Below are 27,011 nucleotides of genomic sequence, written 5' to 3'. Positions count from 1 at the left end.
TATCAACAAACACAATATAAAAAGAAGTTCTAGATGTAACAGATAAACTGTATTTTTGCTACTTTTCTTTGTTTTTTCACTGTAAGAGAATATTTTTTGCTTGTGTTACTATTCCTGACAGGGAGTTACAGATTCTGTTTACATAGCACCAGCATTTCTCAAGCACCATTATCCTCTTCTGGTTTGAAATGTTACATTCTTGTTATGGATGAATTCCCAGTTACTGAGATATATTTCTTTTATTAGATGTTTTACACAGCAACTGTTCCAGAGAATGCACTTCCAGGCATTTTTATCCTTAAGGTATCAGCGAAAGACCCTGATATCGGCAATAATGCTCAAATAGCATACACACTTCATGGACTTGGAGATAACCATTTCAGACTGGATCCACATACTGGTGAGGTCTTCTGTCCTTTCTTAATTATTCAATCTCTATTAAACACTATTTAAAGTTAGCTGAACTGTTGACATATTTGTGTTACTAGAAGATATATTTCCTCTATCTTTCCTTCAATACTGACAGTCAGTGGCTTCTTTTAATTCATGTAGCTGTCACTGCTGCAGATTGTTGCTGCCACTCATGACAATGTAAGTATAGTATATGCACAGGACTTATACCCTAGCACCCCAGATGTTTTGGAACTACATTTCCCATGATGCTCAGACACACTTTAGGCTGGCTGAGTATCATTGGAAATGTAGTTCCAAAAACATCTGGGGTACCCGAGGTTGCTGACCCCTGCCCTAACAGCTTGGCTAAGGATGGATGTGAAAAATGCAGAGATTTTAAGGAAAATATTAAAATATTGTACAATATAATTAGGTATTTATTCACTATAATGTCTTTTAAATGTATATTACAATGTGCCTCTACAAAACACTTGGCTTCAGTGCCAGACTGGCAATAACAAGCAGCCCTGGAAAATTTGGAGACCAGCCTGATTTTCTGTTGACTAAGTATAACGCGCACACTCAATTTTTCTCAAAGGGGATTACTGGGATACTCCCTCCCCCAATATTTTGTTTCAGAATTATATTATATTAGTTTGTATTAAAAAAAGTTCTAGATTGTTGTTATATGCACTCTAAAGCCCAATTGCATCCATTAATCACCCCTTTAAATTGTAGCTTTCAAGCCCCAGCTGCTGCAGCCCACTGGGAAATCTCCTGGTTTCCTGGTAGGCCAATCCAGCATTGCTTGGCTTTAATGTAGAGCTTCAAGTCATAAAAAAATGTCTTGGCTTCAAGGATGTAGTAATTCGATAAGTATTAAAGGACATTAAACAGTGCTACTTTAGTAAAACAAATAAATCAGTAAATCAAAGAAAATACAAAAATAAATGGATTGTCTAATAAATAGTAAACAACTTACTTGTTTTCTTCCAAAAGGAAAACTTAAAAATTATCTTAGGTTGCATTCTGCCTCTTCTGAGCATGGGCCAATTTGACTCAATGTTTATTTAGTATTCACTTAATATTAAACCAGTTCATGTGACTCTAAAGATTTTATGTCATCACGCTAGATAACACTTCCTGTAGAGACCTTAGCCTCTTTGTAGGGCTGTGACAGGGAGTAATGGACACTGCACAAATTATGTAAAAAAATAAAATAAAAGGTAAAATCAATTTAAACTGATAAAAAATAAATACTGCACTGATTTCTATTAGGATAACCCACTGCTTAGTGCTTTTTATTACAATAATAAAACAGACTGTTTCATATCTATTTAATATACTTTCATTTGTCAAAACATAACATGGAATGATTCAAGTACAAGATACCCTTGAAACTGGTATAATTTAAAAAAATTATTTTAGAATGTCAAATTCTGTTCATGAAATAGAGGGAATTTCTTATTAGCAATATTTCTATTCAAGGTTGTTAAGTATTGTCCTAAATGTACACAACATATCATTCCTTATACATGATTAACCACACACTCCCCATGCCCAGGACATAGACACACCAAAAACACATGAAACAATGAAGTTTTAACTAGTCTAATATACAGTGTACTACATGCACTAACATTCTCTCCAATCTCTATAGTCCCTAGGCTATTTTGCTTAGCCTTTCGCTAATGCTTCCACGTGTCTCTACTTCTAATTGATCGGGCAACATAACAATTGGTTGAGATGACGCACTGTCTGTCTGTGCGTGTTTAATCAGTTTCTTATTGTTGTCTGTTCTTATACATATTATCAAATGGAATGTCTCTTTACTTATGTCCATTCTTGTCCACATATTTGATAAATACATTAATTGGCAACCTATTTTGTACAGGTGAACTAACAACATTGGCAACATTAGACCGGGAGCAAAAGGCCTCATACAATCTTGTTGCTAAGGCCACAGATGGAGGAGGGCTGTCCTGCCAGACGGAAATTTTCCTACAACTAGAAGATGTAAATGATAATGCACCATTATTCTCTATGGGGCACTACACTGTTACTGTGTTTGACAACACTACTATAAGGACACCAATAGCAGTGGTTCTTGCAAGGGACTCTGATGAAGGTAATTCAGAGCAGTATGATTATGTATTTGCTGTTTTTTTTATAGATATGCTATAGTTTAAAGGGGCATAGAAGTTCCTTTACTCAATTTTAAGATACTTTCCAGTTTACTTTCATTAACAAATTGAACTCTTTAACTTGGTTTTATTATTTTACAAACCTATCTCATTTCCATAAGAGCATACTTAGGTAGACTCAGTAACGTGCAGTTGTTTTGAGTTCCTGCCAAATACTGTTCGACACACGGAAGCTCCTTAGTCTACTTTGAAAGAAAGGAGCTAAAGTTGATATAGGATAGAAAGAGAAAGTGGTAATATAATAATAGCACTAAATTGGAAAGTTCTTTTTTTAAAATGTTTTTATTGCACTTGCTATCTTAAATAAAAAAGTTTAATTTTGATTTCCATGTCTCTTAAGTTATTAATTTCTATTGGCCATATGTTCACTAAATTTGTATAACCAATCACTAAATCCAGTCTATTTCCATTAGGTTTAAATTCAGAGATCTACTACTCTATCCCAGATTCAGTCAATGAACTTTTTTCAGTTGAAGAATCCACAGGGGTCATTCATTTAGAGAATCCCTTGGAGGACATGGAAGATGCGGTCATTGAACTTCCTGTGTGTGCTACAGATAGGGGCTCCCCACACTCACTTTCAACATGTACCACAATAACAGTTTCTGTGGTAGCTTTGAGTTACTATCGTTCAATATTTGGAAGCCCTGAGAGAGTAATCTTGGTTCCAGAAGACAAAGCTGTGGGATCGGAGCTCTTAAATCTGTCAGATCTTACCAAAGACAGCGATGAAAAAATTCAAATCAGATATGAAATTTTGAATGGGAATGATAATCAGATGTTCCGCCTCACACCAGAGACAGGTAAAATAGCTTGGATATTAAAAGTTTTTTAAAGCATTCATTATAAAATAATTACAGATTTGTTTTTGTTTTTTTTTGTCAAATTAATATTCCACTACTGTTTTTTTTTTAATTTTTGTGATGTTTCTCTGTCCACCAATAAAGTGGGCATAAAGGGGAATGTTCACTGGAAAATAGTTTTTTCCCTGAATGTGTCCCAATGACAATGGGGAGTGGAGTGCAATAATTTAGCGCTCCACTTGTTATCTAGCCCAAAGATGCTCATATTTTTTATTATATGTTACTCTACAGTCCTCTTTATTTTGGGGGCAATTGGGGTAACTTTTTTTCATTAACTGGAGATCTGATCTCTGGTTAATTATTTCTAGAAATAAGTGTAAAAGTGAGCTTGAGGTAGCATTAACCAGCCACTTGTAATAGCATTTAACATTTGCTGGTAAAGGGACAAATTTGCCTCTTTACCAGCGAATGTTAAAGGGACAGTCAAGGCCAAAAAAAACTTTTATTTTTCAAATAGGACATGTAATTTTAAACAACTTTCCAATTTACTTTTATCAACAATTTTGCTTTGTTCTCTTGGTATTCTAGTTGAGAGCAAACCTAGGAAGGCTCATATGATAATTTCTAAGCCCTTGAAGGCCGCCTCTAATCACATGCTTTTGTATTTGCTTTTCACAACAGGGGAGAGTAGTTCAGGTAAACCATATAGATAACATTGTAATCATGCCCGTGGGTTGTGGCAGACACTGCACTAATTGGCTAAACTGCAAGTCAATAGATAATAACTAAAAGTCATGTGATTAGGGGTGGTCAGAAGGTGCTTAGATACAAGATAGTCACAGCAGTAAAAAGTGTATTAATATAACAGTGTTGGTTATGCAAAACTGGGGAATGGGTAATAAAGGGATTATCTATCTTTTTAAGCAACAAAAATTCTGGTGTTGACTGTCCCTTTAAGAATGTCTTGCAGGGAAACAGGGGCATCAAGTTCCATACGGAGCTTGATAAACCAGCCCCTTAGAAAGAACAATTCAAAATGAAAATTTTAGAGCTTTATCTATTCCACCTCCCACTGTGAGAGTCATTTCTTCTGCTGTCAGTGTTAACATTGTTTGTCAATAGGCTATAACTAGGTATAGAAACTTTCAGTATAGGTTTGGATACCACAGGCTAAATCAACTATTTCAAATGTCGATACAAAGGCTAAGGATCTATTTGTAAACAATTTAATACACTCCAACAGGTAAAATAGATCATTGGGAACAAATTTAAAGAGGGAAAGTGTTAGGGTAAACTATCCCTTTAAATTGGGCCTTAAAGGGTTAGAAAGGTATTAGTGTTTTTCAGCAAAGTATACAAATATGCTGTGAGGGCCCATGCACCAGTTTTCAAGCTCAGAGATCTGGTGGTGGGGCGTATTGTAAAGACCAAATATGAGTCTTACAAGACACTGCTGACTGAGAATATTTGGTGTTTATATATTGGTGCACAGGCTCTAACAGGACAAGTGTGTATGTAGCTGTAAAACAGAAATAACTTACTAGAAATATTTATGCTAATGTAAGTTTATTGCAAAAATAATTGCATTTAAAAATTTAAATGCGCTCATGTTCATTTCACCTTTAACCTTTCTATTCCTTTAAGGTCCAGCTGCACTTCCTGCTTCAAAATCAAAATAAACAGCTTTAATATAAGCTTTTTCCATGCAGAAACAAATAAAATAAAATATATATATTAACATGTTTAAATAGTGCCCTTTCATATACATGAGCTTTTGTTAGTCCTTTCAGGAATTTAATTGTTTTTGATATTAGAAGGACAGTAAAGTCAAAATTAAACTTTCATGAGTCAGATAGGGCATACAATATTAAACAACGTTCCAATTTACTTTTATCATCAAATTTGCATTGTTCTCTTTGTATTCTTTGTTGAAAGCTAAACTTAGCTAGGCTTATGCTAATTTCTAAGGCCGCCTCTTATCTCATTGCATTTGGACAGTTTTTACACAGCTAGACACCGCTAGTCCATGTGTGCCATATAAATAACATAGTGCTCACTCCTGTGGATTTACATATGAATCAGCACTGATTGGCTAAAATGCAAGTCTGTCAATAGAACTGTAATAAGGGGACAGACTGCAGGGCTTAGATACAAGGTAATCACAGAGGTAAAAAGTATATTAATATAACCGTTGTGGTTATGCAAAACTGGGGAAAGGGTAATAAAGGGATTATCTATCTTTTTAAACAATAACAATTCTGGAGTAGACTGTCCCTTTAAGTAAAACAACTTGTTTTGAACATTAGCAGAATTTAAATTTATTGTTGTTGTTTTTTGTAGGGATTTTACAATGGTGTAAAATCCCATTTCATTTTTAGTTACTGAACTCAGAATCAGCTGAAATACATTAGTACAGGGTAAATATACTAAATAGTGGAAGCGACAGCACTACACGTAATCCAATATCTATACTGCAGGTGCACGAGAGGTATTGCGAAATTACCACATTTAATAAAAAAAAAATTCTCAGCACTCATATAATGAAGAAACTAGTGTTTATTTGTCATATGTTTCAAAAGTGAAATGATGATATAGGCCCTACATACTCTCCATTCACACAGACCATGCTCACCAGAAAAGAAAGAGAAAAGGAAAGAAAAGAAAAAACCCTAGGGAATAAAATTGATGCTGTCAGTGTCACAAAAAAATCCACAAAAATCGATAACAAAACAATGTCCATAAGGATAAGACAGGAGTGACCCAAAAGAAAAATTATATTTAAATATGTCTTGGTCCCATGTATATAGGTATTTACAATCCTTATGTGTATATCCCTTTAAGAGTATATGTAAAACTCAAATGTCATATAGGGAATGTCCCTAATCAACAACCAATCACTAAATAGATGTATAGGAGGTCCTTGTTAAAGTTGGTCATATATTATTGTTGAGCACAGTGTAGTAAAACGATCCTTTATCACCCATACACCCTATAAAAAATGGTCTGTATCGCCCTTATACGTTCATCGGTATCGCTAATAGTGTTTTCATCTGTAAACGTTTTAACAAGAATTGTCATGTTTCAACACTGTTAGACTCACAGGTAGATATATATAGCCTTGTGTATACGTCTCCATGTACAGGGTCGATAAACAAGTGCAGCAAGACTTTGCAACAACCCACATGAATGTGTTACTCAACAGGTGCATCGAGACTTTGTAACAACCAACATAAATGTATTACTCATGATCACCTCGGTACCATTTTCCTCAAAGTGCCTGGACCGACAGTATCACAGGCAAGTTTTCGTATGGTTTTCAGCGAAAACAGACCCTATAGGGTATGATGACGGTATCGTACAGCAAACAGTCCGATGACTGAACTCCGTAACCTCTGGACCTCGTGACCACGTGACTACCTGACGCATTAATGACAGCCTCCGACGCACGTTTCGGGACCCCGCCCTTTGTCAAGGAGTACAAGAAGCATAAGGATAGCCCTCTATAACTAGTGAAATTCCCTGATTGGACCAATCAAACATCCGTCACTATACACACAATGAATCATATTGTTACATATCTGCAAAACGGAATATTGATAGAAACTACGTTACTATTTATAACTAAATGAATAAATATACAAAGGAAACAGTGTACGGGAGACACAGAAACCCCTAATTTAGTTGCCAATAGATAATTTATTAATGAGTTATAACTCATAACATTTATTGTTCTCGATCAAAAGGATTATATTTATCAATATTCATATTGACTATTTTTAATATATACTTATAAACTGGATAAATATAAGACACTACACATCGGATCAAGACTCCCAATAATAAAGCACAGTGGATGACTTCTGTTTTAGACAAAATGTCCTCAAGGAATATCACGATTCAAAACCCTAGGTGACATAGTGTCCAATTTCTTTGCTGATCTCCTCCCTGTCTAAGTGGAGGAACCCCATCTACAGTTTGGAAACTTATTCACTTTTATTGTGTGATGCTAGGGTGAAAAGGTGTGAGACAGGAGCATCTTCATCCAATTTACCTATAGCTGATTTATGTTGATGTACTCTGTCCCTTACAGACTGGGTGGTCTCACCTACATATGCCCACCCACATGGACATTTGATCACATATATGACATATGTAGAATTACATGTATATGTGCCCCTAAGGTTTTTTTAACGTCCTGTGTGAGGATGTGTAACATATTCTCCTTGAATGAGGGAATTAAATTGGGCACAATTGTAACATGGAAAAAAAACTTTTTTCTGTAGGGGGTTTGACGGATGTGCAGACCCAACATCCGCCCTCACTAATCCATCACTAATGTTCTGATTCCTTTTGTAGGAAAGCAAAGGTGGGTCTCTTAGATAATTGTGGATCATCTTTAAGTAAGTGCCAATGTTTAAAAATGATCTTCCTTAATTTCTGACTATGAAAAACATAATGTATAATAAATGGAACTGAAAATTTCTTATCCTTACTTGATTGTTTCGATAACAATGTAGATCTATCAATTGATTTTACCTTATCCATGTTTGTTTTTAAGATATCCTCAGGGTTTCCTCTAGCCCTAAATATATTGATCATTTCTTCCAATCTTAATTGAATCTTCATAGGATCAGATACTATTCTCTTAGATCTAAGGAGCTGACTGAAAGGCAAACTTTTTATCATTGCAGGGGGATGAAAACTATCAAATGTAAGCAAATTGTTACGATCTGTTTTCTTTGAAAAAATGTCACATATTAATTTATCATCTCTAATAGATACTAATGTGTCTAAGAAACTAATACTATTTCTATTACATTCCATGGTAAATTTTAAATGAATAGACATCTCATTTAATCCTGATATGAATTAATTGAGTTTCTCCATACCACCAGTCCAGACAAAGAAGATGTCATCTATGTAGCGATAACAAGATAAAACATATTTCTTAAAGGGTTCGCTTCCATAGATGTTTTGTTCTTCAAATTCACCGACAAATAAATTTGCATACATCGGTGCAACATTCGAAACCATGGCTGTTCCTTTTGTTTAGATATAGAAGGAGTCTTGAAACATAAAATAATTATCATATCAAATGATTTTCAACAGATCTTTAATGAATCTTCTCTCTGAAGGAGTATATAAATCATCCTTCATAATGTAATAAAAGACACCCACTATACCCAGATCATGTGGAATTAGCAATATCTATTGTCACTAGAATACTATTTGATGGTCAGTGATCCCTCTAAGACCAGTTTTGTGAGCATCCCAGCAGTGAAACTGTTAATAAGGGAAATACACCCTGTAGTTTGCATTGTGTAGTGTTTACTAATTGCTCTAATTAACTGTTTCACTGCTGGGCCGCTCACAAAACTGGCCTTAGAGGGAACGCTGTTGATGGTATATTTAAATTTGAAATTTTGTTTAAGAAGTCAGTGGTATCCTGAAGATAGGAATCCACTCCCCCCAACAGAGGTCTTATTAGTTTATCTATGAATACTGCTACCGGTTATAATATTGAATCCGTACCTGCACGATTGGACGGCTAGGGGGATCTAACAGGTTTTTGTGATTTTTTTGTAAAATGTATATCACAGGAATAATTTGATGCATATTAATTACAAATTTAGACTGTTGTACAGTAATCATATCCATTTCAAGAGCTTGTTCTACACGGGGAGGAGACCGGCAAAAAAAAATATTTAAAAAGGAAGCCCAGTGGATTAGAATGTTGGACACTATGTCACCTAGGGGTTTGAATCATGATATCCCTTGGGGACATTTTGTCTAAAGCAGAAGTCATCCACTGTGCTTTATTATTGGGAGTCTTGATCCGATGTGTAGTGTCTTATATTTATCCAGTTTATATGTATATATTAAAAATAGTCAATATGAATATTGATAAATATAATCCTTATGATCGAGAACAGTTCATGCTATGAGTTATAACTCATTAATACATTGTCTATTGGCAACTAAATTAGGAGTTTCTGTGTCTCCCATACACTGTTTCCTTTGTAAATATTAATTTATTTAGTTATAAGTAGTAACGTAGTTTCTATCAATATTCCGTTTTGCAGATTTGTAACAATGTGATTCATTTTGTGCATATTGACTGAGGTTTGATTGGTCCAATCAGGGAATTTCTTTTCACTACTTATAGAGGGCTATCCCTATACTTCTTTGTACTCCTTGACAAAGGGTGGGGTCCAAAAATGCATGTCGGAGGCTGTCATTGATGTGTCAGGTAGTCACGTGGTCACGAGGTCCAGAGGTCACGGAGTTCAGTCATCGGACTGTTTGCTGCACGATACCATCACCATCCCCTATAGGGTCTGTAGACGCTGAAAACCAGACTGTTGGTCAAGGTACTTTGAGGAAAATGGTACCGAGGTAATCGTGAGCAATACATTCATGTTGGTGGTTACAAAGTCTTGCTGCACCTGTTGAGTAACACATTCATGTGGGTTGTTGCAATGTCTCGCTGCACCTGTTGTTTATCGACCCTGTACATGGAGACGTATACACAAGGATATATATATATCTACCTGTGAGTCTAACAGTGTTGAAACATGACAATTCTTGTTAAAACGTTTACAGATGAAAACACTATTAGCGATATGGATGAACGTATAAGGGCAATACAGACCATATTTTTATAGGGTGTATGGGTGATAAAGGATCATTTTACTATACTGTGCTGAGCAATAATATATGAACAACTTTAACAAGGACCTCCTATACATCTATTTAGTGACCGGTTGTTGATTAAGGACATTCCCTATATGACATTTGAGTTTTACATATAATCTTAAAGGGATATACACATAAGGATCGTGAATACCTATATACATGGGACCAAGACATATTTAAATATAATTTTTCTTTTGGGACACTCCTGTGTTATCCTTATGGACATTATTTTGTTATCTATTTTTGTGGATTTTTTTTGTGACACTGACAGCATCAATTTTTTTCCCTAGGGATGCCTAGGGTTTTTTTCTTTCCTTTTCTCTTTCTTTTCTGGTGAGCATGGTCTGTGTGAATGGGGAGTACGTAGGGCCTATATCATCATTTCACTTTTGAATCATATGACAAATAATCACTAGTTTCTTCATTATATGAGTGCTGAGAATTTATTTTTTTACATTAGTACAGGGGTTCACGGAGTTATTTTAAAGTTTAAGGCCCAGAAAATATAGAGGATACAGACACACACCAGATTAAAATGTTTGTATATGGATAAGGAACATTCATCTTTTTGTTCTTTCAAAAAATAACAATGATTTCCTTTTCATTACCATTCAAATGTTTACGCCATAGGGATAAATAAATGTACTTGGAATACATATACAATTATATTTTTCAAATATAGTATTCAAACATTAAATATTCATTGGTTAACATTTTATATTTCAATAAGTATATGCATAATGCATAATATGCATAATAATCCTGAAAGTTAGGATCTAGAAGTGAAATATGACGTTATGGTTCCTTAGCTCAAGCCTTGTGTTAATGCCTTTAGAACATTTGCATTCTCAATATATTGATTTAATAAGTGATACAATAAGTAATGTTATGATGGTGTAATTAATGTCATATCTAATGTCATGAGAGGTGTCATTGATGATGTTACGTACAATATAATAAAATTCTAAAAACATGGGTGATGAGAGCTTAAAGGGACACTCAGGTCAAATTAAATTTTCATGATTCAGATACAGCATGTAATTTAAAACAACTTTCCAATTTACTTCCATTAAAAAACATGTGCACAGTCTTTTTATATTTACACTTTTTGAGCCACCAGCTCCTACTGAGCATGTGCAAGAATTCACAGACTATACGTATATGCATTTGTGATTGGCTGATTGCTATCACATGGAACAGGGGGAGTGGAAATATACATAACTTTTAAATTTGTTAGAAAAAAATCTACTACTCATTTGAAATTCATAGTAAATGCTATTGTATTGTCTTGTTATCTTGCGTTTGTTGATTATGCAAATCTACTGTGTTTACTGGTCCTTTAAAAGGACATGAAACCCAAAAAAAAAATATTTCATGATTTAGGAAGAACATACAATTTTAAAAAACTTTCAAATTTACTTCTATTATTTAATTTGCTTCCTTCTCTTGTTATCCTATGCTGAAATGGTTATCTAGGTAAGTTCAGGAGCAGCAAAGAACCTAGGTTCTAGCTGCTGATTGGTGGCTGCATATATATACACCGATTGTCATTGGCTCACCCATGTGTTCAGTTAGAAAATTTTAGTGCATTGTTGCTCCTTCAACAAATGATACCAAGAGAATAAGGGTAATGTGACAATAGAAGTAAATTAGAAAGTTGTTTAAAATGGCATGTTCTACCTAAATCATGAAAGAAAAAAAATGGGTTTCATGTCCCTTTAAGTTCTAAATTACTTGTGTGCATTTGGGTGGGTGGTGGGGACATATTTTTTGTATTTTGTAAACTTAATTACATTTTATGCATTTTAATATCTATTATTTTTCAAAATTGCCTTTTTTATATCATTTGTAAACCCTCTCCCTGATCTCCTCTGCTGTAGCCAATAAAATGCTAGACATGAAAATTGAGATCTGCTGTAAAAAAAAATGTGAGACCCACAATCATGCTTAGTCAATCTAAATATATTTACAGAAGATTTTACCAGGGGGTGGAGAAGACTTTTAAATTGCAGTAACAATAGCTTGTTGTTTCATTTTTCAGGAGCATTGTACTTGAACAGAAATCTAGATTTTGAAGTGCACCATCAATACTATCTGTCAATAGAAGGTACTAAGGCCAGTTCCCCTCCTCTAAGTGATGTCACTGTTGTGGTAATTAATGTCACTGATGTAAATGACCACAAGCCGGTATTCACCCAGGAGGAGTATGAAGGAGAAATCAGTGAAAATGCAATGCCAGGAGATCTTGTTCTTGAGGTAAGCATTTGCATAGGAGCTTAATATATTTATGTTTACAACTACAGATGATACATTTTACATGAAGTGCACCAAGTGAGATGGAAGGATAGATAGAAATGATCAAAAATATAATAGTTGTTATAATAAATATATCAGATGACAACTATTTGCTAATATATGTAACTTTAGACATATTTGCAGGAAAACTAAGCAGGGTTTGCCATCTGTCTATCTGTGATATATATATATATATATATATATATATATATATACTGTATATATATATATATGTATATAGGATACAAGAAGAAAGGCGAGGACTCAGGAACTTGAAGCCAGGTGACTTTTATTAGATATACAGAGGTGGTTAGCACAAACACAGGTGTGCAAGGGGTGCTAGATCTGACGCGTTTCGCGCATGCTCACATGCGCTTCATCAGAGATCTCAGAGATATATGTATATATGTATATATAAACACAGTGTTCTCCACAGAATATTTTGCCAGACTGGTGGTATTATGAAATAGCCGGGTGGGGGCAGTGTAATATTTTCTAATAGTATATCATTTTCAGCTATCCAAAGTACAAATTTATTGCATAATTTAACATAAATGTATTTAATAATAATTTGTGCAATAAAAATTTAACATTTTTAATATTAGCTAATTTTAGCTTAATACTGGCTAAAATGTTAGCCGGGTGGTGCACCAGCTATATATATATATATATATATATATATATATATATATATATATATATATATATATATATATATATATATATATATATATATATATATATATATATATATATAAAAAATGAAGGCTGGTAAATTTATTGGATGCAATCTGTTCAACTGTTATACAGGTTTCCATTACATAATCTTATTTTTTTTTATATAATTTTCACAGGTATCAGCAGAAGATAAGGATGGGCCAAATAACAATAAAGTTTTATATACCATAGTTAAGGGAGACCCACTAGGACACTTCTCAGTTCACCCAGAACGTGGAGACGTTAGAGTTTTGACTCGTCTGGACAGAGAGAAAGTGAGTTGTCTAGACTGTGTATAGTACAATTATTGTCCTCAAACTGACTGTGGTGTATTTGTGGTTTAACAGAAGGTTGCAAAATAAATATTACTTGACACTTTGGTAGCAAAAGGGGTTATTTTATTGCACTAATCTTAACCTATGTAAGACAAAATATTTCCTTTTCAAGTTTTGCATAGTATACTAATGCATAGTATTGTGATGCATATACTTAGTCACTGCTTGTGCACAAACCTGATCAGCAGGTAGTACACCTGTTCTATGCACCCCCTCATCACCTAAGCTATGAGATTGATGCTGGGTCCGTGCACAAGGTGCCTAATTTGGAAATAACATTAAAGCTGTTTTTTTATGTTCTTAATATAACATAGTGACTTTTATGTCCCATTTTAAGCTTATATATGAACATTAAGATAATATTCAATGATAGCATTGCAATTAAGAATGTAAATAAAAAAAAGCTAATGCAAAACAAAAAGGATCTACTGGTGTGTAATCATTACGTACACAATGATGTTGTCATTTTGTTCAGTATGACCATATATACAACAGTTTAAGGGTCATTCTAGTGTTAAAATGTTATTTCTTTAGAGCATTGTCTTGTAGCTCTAGTGCCCCCTGCATGCCATGTCTTTAACCTTTTGAGTGCTATCTCATTTAATACCTGGGTGCTAAGCTGGATTTGAGCTTTTATTCTCTTTAAATATATTCATTTTTTTTACTTTTTTTCCCCCAATGGTGGGTCTTGGGGGTCTGTAGCTGCTTAAATGCCTGAGATACAGATAGAGGTTGTGCACATAGGGGCCAATTTATGACTGTGCGGGCAGACATGATCCGCATACGCTGTCGGCATTTATCATTGCCTAAGCATTTCTAGTGAAATGCTTGTGCAATGCCGCCCCATGCACATTCGCGGCTAATCCGCCGCTAGCAGGGGTTGTCAATCATCCCGATTGTATCAGATCGGGATGATTGCTGTCCGCTGCCTCAGAGGTGGTTGGTGAGTTAAGGAGCAGCGGTCTTATGACTGCTGCTTCTTAGCTATTGTTTCCGGCAAGCTTGAAGGCTCGCGCAGAAACTCCAGCATACTCTGCATGATAAATTGGCCCCAAAGTTTCAATCAAGAGCTCAAACACTTTGAAGTTTTTGAGCAGGATATGGCCTGTGAGCCAATTAGGAGTAGCATACACACATAGCAGGCAATCACTGGCAGTATCCTGCTCGGGAGCTACAACCTGTTACAACTCCTGAGTGGGACTTTAACTCTTGCAAAAAAGTTTAAACACATAGATCAACCCATAGATGTATAGTTTTTTTTTTTTTTTTTTTATAACATTCAACATTTATTAGACTTTTCATATATACCATTGTTTGCAAGTAACACTAGAGCTAAAATAAAGAGGTGATAGATAATACAGTTGTTCTTTTTTAGCAGTATAAGCACTATATATACATAGCTCAGTAATTTCTTCTTGTAACTTTTTGTGTTTTAGAGGTCGAGTTTTTCTTTGGTACTTCGAGCCATTGATAATGGTTTGCCTGCTCATTTCAGTGAAGTAGTAGCAAGAATACAAGTTACCGATGAGAATGATAACCCTCCCATGTTCTTAGAGTCTAATTATAGTCTAGTACTTCTGGTAAGCAAATATTCTGTGGGATCTTACAGGTTTGTAGCACTGAAAAACAAATAAGCCTTTTTCTAAAGTTTGAACATTTGATATGACTAACGATAAATGTATCTAGCTAAACCTACAAAGGAAAACGAAGAGGGGCCGAATTATCAAGCTACATTGTATCATGTCCGCTCGCGCTTTCATAAATCGGCCCCCTGGGGTTCACTTGAAGGGACACTGAACCCAAATATTTTATTTCATAATTCAGATAGAGCATGACATTTTAAGCAACTTTCTAATTTACTCCTATTATCAAATGTTCTTCATTCTCTTGGTATCTTTATTTGAAATGCAAGAATGTAAGTTTAGATGCCGGCCCATTTTTGGTGAACAACCTGGGTTGTTTTTGCTGATTGGTGGTTAAAATTATCCACCAATTAAAAAGTGCTGTCCAGAGTCCTGAACCAAAAAAAGAGCTTAGAATCCTTCTTTTTCAAATAAAGATAGCAAGAGAACAAAGAAAAAATGATAATAGGAGTAAATTAGAAAGTTGCTAAAAATTGCATGCTCTATCTGAATCACAAAAGAAAAATTTGGGTTCAGTGTCCCTTTAACACCAAGATGCAGATGAGCTTCAATCTATTCTTTGAAGGGACACCAAATGAAAATGAAACCTTCATGATTCAGAAAGAACATTCAGTTTTAAGAGACTTTCAAATTTACTTCCATTATAAAAATTTGCACAGTCTTTTATATGCACACTTTGTGAGGCACCAGCTCCTACTGAGCATGTGCAAAAGTTTGCAGTGCATACGTGTACTTGTCTGTTATTGGCTGATGGCTGTCACATGATATAGAATGCCAGAAAAAAAGATCCACTGCTTATTTGATATTCAGAGTAAGTGCTATTGAGTTCTCTTTTTTATGAAGCACTTGCTAATTACACAATTCTGCTGTATTTAATGTTCTTTTAGGTAGTTAAAGCTGTAAAAAATATTTCAGTGACACACACAAATATATCTTTATTACCAAAATCTCCCTCTTTATTGTCATAGTATAATATTTCCCCTTCAGCTTGTTTTGCCTTAAATCTCTACCCCAAACAAGAAAGGTCATATGCAAGAGATTTAGGAAAAATTTGATTGTAAGCCTGCCTTAATTGTTATTTTTTTGAATAGGATGGTTCTTCTGTGGGTACCAGTGTCATCAAGCTTCTTGTGACTGATAATGACTCTTCAAGGAATGGGCCACCTTTCTATTTCAGTATTTTGGATGGAAATTATGACAGTATGTTTCAGATCAGCACAGATGGTCTTTTGTCTACAACGTCTGCTCCAAACCGTTTTGCAAAAGATAAATATCTCCTACACATTCAGGTAAACCCCAAACATTTATCTTTCTGAAAATTGGTTTCTGGTCCACTTTGGGACGCTGCGTGACATGGTGGCAGTGATGCCCAAACCTCCAACCGTAATTCCATAATCCTAAACCTTAAAACGTTTCTCTAGAACACAAGTCAGTTTAGTTGCAGCCCTCACCACAACAACTGTGCAGCAATATTGTGACTAATTACTTTAAAATTATATATTTTGAACTGGAAAAAATGAATGTCATTATTTTTACAGCTAGTGACCATCTTATTTTTGTTGGATAAAGGTGATTGAATATCACCAAATATATAATGTTGGCATATTGGCATATGTTAAATGTAAAATATAATAAAACATTTTTAATAAATTGGAAAAGTTACAAAAAGACAATAACTAGTTTTAAAAAGGAAGTGGGAAATATATCATCTAATTGTAGCTTAAAGGGACACTGAACCCAAATTTTTTCTTTTGTGATTCCGATAGAGCATGAAATTTTAAGCAACTTTCTAATTTTCTCCTATTATCAAATTTTCTTCATTCTCTTGGTATCTTTATTTTAAATGCAAGAATGCAAGTTTAGATGCAGGCCCATTTTTGGTGAACAACCTGGGTTGTTCTTGCTGATTGGTGGATAAATTCATCCACCAATAAAAATATGCTGTCCAGAGGTTTGAACCAAAAAAAAGCTCTGATGCCTTCTTTTTCAAATAAAGATAGCAAGAGAACAAAGAAAAATTGATTATAGGGGTAAATTAGAAAGTTACTTAAAATTGCATGCTTTATCTGAATCACAAAAGAAAAAAATTGGGTTCAGTGTCCCTTTAATAATATATGAAAGAAATCTTCAACAGCAAAAAAAATTAATATAAAATCTAGTGGCCTACATTTTAACCCTCTCTTTAACTCATATGAATAATAAAATGTATGAAAAATCACAATAAATGTATAAACTAAAACACTACTGATAAATCCTACTAGAACCCTGATGAAATGTTAGCAAACTTTTTTTTTCTTATGAGAAGATAGAATAAGAAAAAAAAAAGTTTTTTTTATATATTTGCAAGAAGTTTGTAAATATATCAAACAGTTATTTATTTACTCTGGACAGAAAGTATGACTTCTCTAAAATTCTCTAAATTCTGTATTTTAAGGTTAAAGATAGTGGCGTTCCACACCTTTCTTCTTCCACATTTGTCAAGATTCAAATAATTGATCGAAGTCGATACTCTCCATCTGTTTTGCCACTGGAAATATTCATCACCACAAATGAGTTAGCTTTCCGTGGTAGTGTACTTGGAAAGCTCCATGCTACAGACCAAGATCCACATGATACACTGATGTACACATTGGCTGCTGAAGATCTGAACAGAGGCCTTTTTTCTGTTGGATTTAGTGATGGAAAAGTTATTGCTCTTGAAAGTCTCCAACAAGGTCATTACGTTTTCAACATCACAGTCAGTGATGGAACATTCTACTCTTTGGCTTCTGTCAACATCTATGTGTGGTGCTTTAGTCAGGAGGCTCTTGATCAGTCTCTGATCCTCCAGTTCAAAGGGTTGTCTCCAGAAGAGTTTATAGCAGATCACTGGAGAAGCTTGCAAAGATTTCTTGGAAACTTATTTAAAACTGATCGACAACAGATTCAGATGGCTGGCCTTCAGAAAAATGAAGATTCTTCCACTTTAGATCTTCTTTTGGTGCCTGGAAAATACACAAGCTCTATCAAAATGCCAGATGATTTAGTTATTGAGATCACTAGGTCAGCATATGAGTTAGGGCAGTCTGTTGGACTTCAGATTGCTAAGATATTTCATTTACCCTGCCAAGGACCACAGTGCATGCATCGTACATGCCAAGAGATTATACAACTGGACCCTTCAGTATTATCATCCTACAGCACTGCCAGGCTCAGCGTCATTACTCCAAGATACACTCTGCAACAAGTCTGCTCTTGCAATAGTATGTTATTATTGTTATAACAGTTTAATTTTAAATTGATAGTTAAAAACATGAATCAATTTACAGGCTATAATCTCAAGTACAATGTTTTCTGTATTGATATTCAATTAAATATAAATAATTCAATGTAAAAAAATAATATTTCTCATTGGGAAAAAAACAAGAAAAATAATTAACATACTAGATTTAGCTTAATATGTACATCTGTATTTCTATATGTTAGTTTGGTCCACTCATAGGCATTTTGTTTCCATACAGACACAGCAGTAAGGTTCAGTGGACAAAGCTTTCTGAGTTATCGTCAAGAGGGAGACTTGGACCTGAAGTTGCAATTCCATATTAAAACACACCAGTCCCATTCTGCTCTCATGTTCACTAATGGGTCAGTGATCATGATGCTAGAGGTAAGAGGTCAGAACTTGGAATCATAAAGTATCATGTAAGTGCATAAGAGAAATTCAAAGACAATTGTGGGGGAAATTATTTATGCTCCCGCTAGCTGTATTAAAAGTGCTCTTTGCTAGCAGAAACCAAAAGAGAGGAGAAGATGAAATATGTTAAAGGCCAGATTATAAGTGGAGAGCAAAATTGCGCTTTTGCAAGCGCGATATTTGCGCTACACTAATAATACCAGCACATGTGAATGTGCATCGGTATTAATAGTTGAGTGAAATGCTAACGCAACCTCGCTTTCGCATTGCAGGGAAGCTTGGTGCTCACGAGAGCGAGCTTCCATAGGCTCCAACGGGAGCCTTGTTCTCATGCCGTGAAACACGGCAGAGAACCTAGCGCAGCGAAGGGGGTAAGTCATACAGCGATGGGCAGCAAATTTTAAATATACTAAAACAAACCAATTGAAGGGGCGTCCAAGTGGTAATATTGAAATAAATATTTAAACAGATATAACAGATCTTATCTCAATGAGGAATACAAACAATAAATCTCTTACCAAACAGTTATGCAATAATAGTCCCAAAAGAATCCGTGCTCTGCACTATTCAAAAGTCCTCGATGGATATCAAGGTATAGGTGGCTGCTCTCCTCTTCACAGATGAATCCAAACCAAACTATGAAGTAAAACACAAAACAGAGGGGCGCCTCATGTGCAGATCAACCAAAAGTGAGCATGAAATGATGCAACCAAAATCCAAAAATGGGTACTCACAATTAGCAATAGCACACCAATGTGCTGGTAGTGACGTGGTGATATCTCAGGGTGTATCAGCTCACCCTCTCTCCAGGTGTTGTTCAGCCAGTTGAATCACAAGAAAGATCCAAGGATATGAAGCTCAACTCAGTGTAGCATTCAAATGGAAAAAACAAAGGTGCTAGAACTGTGCTTAAGTTTAAAACATTGTTTATTTAAAAACAACACATTAAAAACAAAAGTAATGAGTTAAAATAGGGGTGTCCAAGTTTTACCCCCTATCTGCAATACGTTTCTCTGCAACTGCCGTTTCATCAGGGCTGATGAAACGGAAGTTGCAGAGAAATGCGTTGCAGAAAGGGGGTAAAACTTGGACACCCCTATTTTAACTCACTGCTTTTGTTTTTAATGTGTTGTTTTTAAATAAACAACCTTTGTTTTTCCCATTTAAATGCTACACGGAGTTGAGCTTCATATCCTTAGATCTTGTGATTCAACTGGCTGAACAACACCTGGAGAGAGGGTGAGCTGTACACCCTGAGATATCAGCACGTCACTACCAGCACATTGGTGTGCTATTGCCAAATGTGAGTACCCATTTTTGGATTTTGGTTGCATCATTTCATGCTCACTTTTGGTTGATCTGCACATGAGGCGTCCCTCTGTTTTGTGTTTCACTTCAAAATTTTAAATATATATGTATATGAATATATACATATATATTTATGTGTTTATATGTGTATACATATATTAAAGTGAATGTAAATTTTGATGCTAAAGTGCCCGGTTTTTAAAACTTTGATTAAAAACAGGGGCACTTTAATTCATCAAAATTTACATTTCACTCCTGTTGTGACAAAAAACTTACCTTTTAATCTTCACAGCAGTTCCAGCTTCCTCCGGCCTCACAAGCCATTTCTGATGTCAGAAATGATTGATAGGTCATCCTCCAATCACAGCTTCCCCCCCCCCGGGGGATTCAGTGTCTGATTCACTGCTGTGATTGGAGGAAGCCGGATGCCTCATTTTAGACCCAGGAAGAGGCTTTGAAACGGGTGGAGGAAGCTGGAGCTGCTGTGAAGAATAAAAGGTAAGTTTTTTTTTCACAACAGGAGTGAAATGAAAATTTTGATGAATTAAAGTGCCCCTGTTTTTAATCAAAGTTTTAAAAACCGGGCACTTTAGCATCAAAATTTACATTCACTTTAATATATGTATACACATATAAACACATAAATATATACAGGGAGTGCAGAATTATTAGGCAAATGAGTATTTTGACCACATCATCCTCTTTATGCATGTTGTCTTACTCCAAGCTGTATAGGCTTGAAAGCCTACTACCAATTAAGCATATTAGGTGATGTGCATCTCTGTAATGAGAAGGGGTGTGGTCTAATAACATCAACACCCTCTATCAGGTGTGCATAATTATTAGGCAACTTCCTTTCCTTTGGCAAAATGGGTCAAAAGAAGGACTTGACAGGCTCAGAAAAGTCAAAAATAGTGAGATATCTTGCAGAGGGATGCAGCACTTTTAAAATTGCAAAGCTTCTGAAGCGTGATCATCGAACAATCAAGCGTTTCATTCAAAATAGTCAAGAGGGTTGCAAGAAGCGTGTGGAGAAACCAAGGCGCAAAATAACTGCCCATGAACTGAGAAAAGTCAAGCGTGCAGCTGCCAAGATGCCACTTGCCACCAGTTTGGCCATATTTCAGAGCTGCAACATCACTGGAGTGCCCAAAAGCACAAGGTGTGCAATACTCAGAGACATGGCCAAGGTAAGAAAGGCTGAAAGACGACCACCACTGAACAAGACACACAAGCTGAAACGTCAAGACTGGGCCAAGAAATATCTCAAGACTGATTTTTCTAAGGTTTTATGGACTGATGAAATGAGAGTGAGTCTTGATGGGCCAGATGGATGGGCCCGTGGCTGGATTGGTAAAGGGCAGAGAGCTCCAGTCCGACTCAGACGCCAGCAAGGTGGAGGTGGAGTACTGGTTTGGGCTGGTATCATCAAAGATGAGCTTGTGGGGCCTTTTCGGGTTGAGGATGGAGTCAAGCTCAACTCCCAGTCCTACTGCCAGTTTCTGGAAGACACCTTCTTCAAGCAGTGGTACAGGAAGAAGTCTGCATCCTTCAAGAAAAACATGATTTTCATGCAGGACAATGCTCCATCACACGCGTCCAAGTACTCCACAGCGTGGCTGGCAAGAAAGGGTATAAAAGAAGAAAATCTAATGACATGGCCTCCTTTTTCACCTGATCTGAACCCCATTGAGAACCTGTGGTCCATCATCAAATGTGAGATTTACAAGGAGGGAAAACAGTACACCTCTCTGAACAGTGTCTGGGAGGCTGTGGTTGCTGCTGCACGCAATGTTGATGGTGAACAGATTAAAACACTGACAGAATCCATGAATGGCAGGCTTTTGAGTGTCCTTGCAAAGAAAGGTGGCTATATTGGTCACTGATTTGTTTTTGTTTTGTTTTTGAATGTCAGAAATGTATATTTGTGAATGTTGAGATGTTATATTGGTTTCACTGGTAAAAATAAATAATTGAAATGGGTATATATTTGTTTTTTGTTAAGTTGCCTAATAATTATGCACAGTAATAGTCAACTGCACACACAGATATCCCCCTAAAATAGCTATAACTAAAAACAAACTAAAAACTACTTCCAAAACTATTCAGCTTTGATATTAATGAGTTTTTTGGGTTCATTGAGAACATGGTTGTTGTTCAATAATAAAATTAATCCTCAAAGATACAACTTGCCTAATAATTCTGCACTCCCTCTATGTATATATTCATATATATAGATATTTAAAATTTTGAAGTGAAACACAAAACAGAGGGGCGCCTCATGTGCAGATCAACCAAAAGTGAGCATGAAATGATGCAACCAAAATCCAAAAAATTTCCCAACAATTTACCACCCGACAACAAGCGGGGCCATCCAGCAGGGCTTTATTTGCCTTAATATCTGATGGACCCACCTGACACATGTCCCTTTAGAATGCTCAAACCTACAACAAAATATGAAACTCCAAAACATAATGCAGTAATCCTGGTCCTAGGTTTGTCTTTGTCTATCTACAGCCTTTTCCAGGCTCTGGAAATTGGTCAGAATCCAGTCCAGCTTTCCCTGCACTTTTTTTCAGTTTTAAAGCAGTTTTGATTAATTATCATATTAACAAAACAATATTGTTTTGGGGATCTTGTTATCTAAACTGTCACAATTTTCTGATTGGTTAATGTGTTAACATTGTTCCATTTGCTATTTAAAGGGACATTGTAAACTAGATGTTCCTTTGCATAATTGTTTTGTAGCTGATCCATTTATATAGTCCATCTGGGGGTGTTTTTGTAAAACTGTATAGTTTTGCTTATTTTTAAATAAAATTGTGCTGATTTTCAAACTCCTAACCAAGCCCCAACGTTTTAGATGTATACTGATGTATACAGACTTCAGATTGCTTCTGTTTGTATAATGGGTCTTTCATATGCAGGGGAGGGGGGATGGGGGGAAGGGGAGGTCTGCTCTCTCTCAGCCCCTTTCAGTGGTTGTCCCAGCCTAACCTAATTAACAGAGCTAAATTGGGAGCATCTAAGTAAGTTTTTAAAACGTTTTATACTGGATTTCTATATCAGTATCTGTGCATATTCTTCTTTATAGTAGTGTCTATTACATGAAGTTAAATGAAACTTGGTGTATACTGTCCCTTTAAGTAGGTGCACATCATAGGTGAATTGAAGAGCTCTCCTATGATAATACCTTTACTAGAATAATTAATTATACTTTTTTTTTATTAATATACATTGAATACACGTGGTATGAGTTCATAGATACTTAGGAAAAACTATATTTAGTGTATTGCTTTATAGAAGTATTTCTGTGTGGCTTATAGATATGAGTTAGGAGTTTTCATTGTCTGCATTATTTGTTTATGCGTAGGTCAGTCTCTGCATCTCATTGTCTACTATTTTCATGATAGCTTATTTACATGAGTATTTCATTTCATTCCCACATCATTGTGATAATAGTGAAAACTAATTCTACTTATCTAAAACAAGGACAATGCAGCATATTTTGGCACGTTTTTACTGAACTTTTAAGCTTCAGTTGTGCCTGCTGGACACTAAAGAACAAAAGCTTCCATTGATGTGAATGGGACTATTTTGGCAGTAGCACACAATTAATTATCTGGTAATTGAATAAATAATTTCCCATGAGATAAAGTATAAAATGAGGAATGCTTACTCTAAATCACTCAAATGCACAGTTGGAAGAGCTGACATTGTCCTACAAAAATAACTTCCAACAGTTTGAGCGTAATACTTGTATAAGGGCTGTCCTACAACAATGCTCACAGAATCCTATAATGCAAGGTCCCCTCTTACTTCTTTTCATTCCCTTTGCCAAATTCCTGTTTCAGGAGTGATTGCCAAGTCTGTGGAACTCATCTGTTATCTTTTTTTTTTCTTTTTTCCTCCAGCTGCATTTCTGGAATTTGTTCAGCGCTTAACACGTTGCATTATGACCTTGTTTCTTATTAATCATGTAAAAGCTGATGCTTTGATATTTTAGTTGAATTTTGCTTCTAGAGGTCCTTCAAAAGCCTCTGCCCGAGAGAAAAATGATGTATATAATTTGGTCAAGCTGTGTTAACCATTAACTGCCAAAGATGACTCTGTGGCCCTCTATGGAATCCATAGAGTAATAACAGACCTTGTAAATTACTGTAATTTATTTGTATACATGTATGCATGTGTGTGTCCTCTTCAGAACACTGTATATATACACAATAAATATTGATATTTACTCCACATAATCATTTTATGGAGAATTATAGTTTGAGATAAACCTCTTTAAAAGGTAGATTAAGAGCTCAATCTCCTATATTTATCTAGCATGTACTGTATTTAAAGGGACATAAAATTTCATAAAGAAGTTAAAGGGACAATATACACCAATTTTCATATAACTGCATGTAGTAGACACTACTATAAAGAAGACTATGCACAGATACTAATCTAAAAATCCAGTAAAAAAACTTTTAAAAACTTAGAAGTTCTCAGTTTAGCACTGTCGATGAGGTTAGGCTGTGACTAGGGATGGGCGAATGTTTCTAAAAATGCGAAATTTAAAACAAATTTTGATACATTCGTTCGTTCAAATCGAATTTGGAATGTTTATATAACATTCTAACATTCTATTTTAAAATTTTCGTTTACCAAATTTTCAATAAAATTCAAAAATATTTGTTTGAATAAAAGAATGTTTAGCTATGTATTCATTTAATTTCGAAATGTAATATTCGAATTCGAATGTGACATTCAAATTCGAATGTGACATTCAAATTTGAAATAGTATTTCTAGTCTACAACTGTGTTTAATAAATGTAATTTTGAAATTCGAATGCTACATTCGAATTCGAATGTCACATTCAAATTTGAAATAGTATTTCTAGTCTAATACTGTGTTTTATAAATGTAATATTCGAATTTGAATGTGATATTCGAATGTAACATTCGAATTCGAATGTGAAATTCGAATTCGAATGTGACATTCGAAAACTGTAAACAACATTCGAAAATCAAATTTTTAAGAATATTCGTTCTTATCAACATTCTATTATGTAAATCGAATTTCTACAATAACATTTGTTCTTTTTTTTTTTTATATTTTTTATTGAGGTTTTATGAAATAACATACAGGCAGGGTATACAGAAATAAATTCAAAATCATAATACATAAAGAATTGCCAGCAAAGTTATGGACCTTCTCCTCTACTCCAGGGGCCACTTTTGGACCCCACAGCAAGCAAAATAAAACAGTGGAAGGTACAATGAAACTAATGAGACCACTCATGGGTCTCAAATGAACCTCAGATTTTATAATATTTTTAAAGCTATAAAACATGTTTGAGGAAATGCAATATTTTCATATCTATAGAACATACTTGGATACATGAATAACATGGGAGAGATAAATAGTAAAACATGCTTGAGTAAATAAAGGGTCTGTATTATCTGTAACACTAGAAACATGCTTGGGTATAGCAATATAGTAAGATAGCTAATATGCAGGTGTGATAGGATTATCCAACAATGATATAGGGTGGTATGAACGCCCTCACTTATAATAACCAAAGCCGCAAGTAATTATGCAATTAGGACCTCATATGTATTTTGCTCTGTACTCCCTGCACAGCCTGAGAAAAAACAGATATATAAGCTGAAAGAGCTTAAAGAGGTACCCTAGGAAGCTCTTTAAATATACTAAATCACAGTACAAGTAGATCTTGGCTTCACAAATATATAGTACAATATGATAGACACTAAGGGATAAATATTAAAATATATAATTAGAAGGAGGTGGACATATTTGCTGATACATGTCTAAGCTGCAAACTGCAAAGAACTAAAAGTTTAGGAGACACAAAAAAAAAAAAAAAAACTAAGCTAATGAGTTCCTGACACAGGCCAGGCCATAGTGAGACTAAGTTTTGGCCTCGTAGCTGGGAGAATAGGCATAGTTATGACAGGAGTCATTTTGCAAGTTGAGTGACTACAGCACATATTAGATAGTACAAAATCATAGTAATAGGTGCGCTCTGAGTATAAGCAGCAAATAATAGGAATTCAACGGCAACAGTGCATGAGAAAAATCATATTAGTGCATAGGCTAGGCTTAGACAGACATGAGCTCTTAAGAATTATATTTGGGATGTAATAGCCCTATAGGCAGAGATAGCCTATAGTAATGCAGGAGACTAGGGTCAAAGGGTTGACTGTTAAAGCGTGACTTGTAGTTTCTGCCTCGGCCGCTGGCAAAAACACAGCCGCTAGTTGTCATGGTGTACTACCCTAGTAGCAGCTTTATGAGGGAGTCATAAATTTAACTAGTCTTAGGTAGCCATGGTGGATATATCAACTATAGGTATGCAAACTGCTAATAACATATAAACTGTTCAATATATTAACTAAATAGCTAAGCAAAATTAGGAAAACTTAACCCAGGTTATAAGGGTGTATTAACTTTGTTGAGCAAATATACCAAGGTGACCCCCTCAAACAGGACAGTTAACCCATGCATCAATACATCTTGACTATAAATGCAAAGAAAAAACAGAAATAAATCAAACTTCTTGTTAGAGTTGCTAAGTCACTCTGTCCTCAACAGTACAGCAATCTATATACATGATGTCCGTTCAGGATTGGGACAGCATTTACCCCACTCCAACTTTCTCTAAAAAGAGGCGATATTTAAGGGAAATGCAGTCGGTCAGGGTCTCACAGTGTGGGCTAGCTGGTCGCCCCTGCTCTGTAGCTACAGACCTTTGCGCTGGTGCTAAAATAGAAGGTCCCAGAAAGTGGCAGTCCAGCTGTGGGGAGTCTAATTCTGAAGAGGGTAATGACGGTACCAGTTTAAGCTGAATGCCGCTAAGATAGGCTCCGTTGAAGATGCTTGTAGGGGTAGGCGTAATGGTTTCCTTTGGAAGCACGAGGGGGGGGGGAGCAGC

At 35.4% G+C, this 27,011-nt stretch overlaps 1 protein-coding gene across 1 annotated transcript in view; it reads left to right on the top strand.

Moving 5' to 3' along the window:
- FAT2 (FAT atypical cadherin 2) overlaps positions 1 to 27,011 on the top strand; it is a 166,190-nt gene that overhangs the window by 117,152 nt on the left and 22,027 nt on the right. The window contains exons 12-20 of the mRNA XM_053718687.1: positions 247 to 400; positions 2,288 to 2,521; positions 3,011 to 3,400; positions 12,138 to 12,352; positions 13,246 to 13,383; positions 14,880 to 15,023; positions 16,178 to 16,375; positions 17,521 to 18,328; positions 18,587 to 18,732. Coding sequence (XP_053574662.1) covers positions 247 to 400; positions 2,288 to 2,521; positions 3,011 to 3,400; positions 12,138 to 12,352; positions 13,246 to 13,383; positions 14,880 to 15,023; positions 16,178 to 16,375; positions 17,521 to 18,328; positions 18,587 to 18,732 — 2,427 coding nt within the window. The remainder of the gene's footprint in view (positions 1 to 246; positions 401 to 2,287; positions 2,522 to 3,010; positions 3,401 to 12,137; positions 12,353 to 13,245; positions 13,384 to 14,879; positions 15,024 to 16,177; positions 16,376 to 17,520; positions 18,329 to 18,586; positions 18,733 to 27,011) is intronic.

Source organism: Bombina bombina, chromosome 6, assembly GCF_027579735.1.
Source record: "Bombina bombina isolate aBomBom1 chromosome 6, aBomBom1.pri, whole genome shotgun sequence".
In the NCBI taxonomy this organism is placed as follows: Eukaryota; Metazoa; Chordata; class Amphibia; order Anura; family Bombinatoridae; genus Bombina; species Bombina bombina.
This window is presented reverse-complemented; position numbering and strand designations above follow the sequence as displayed.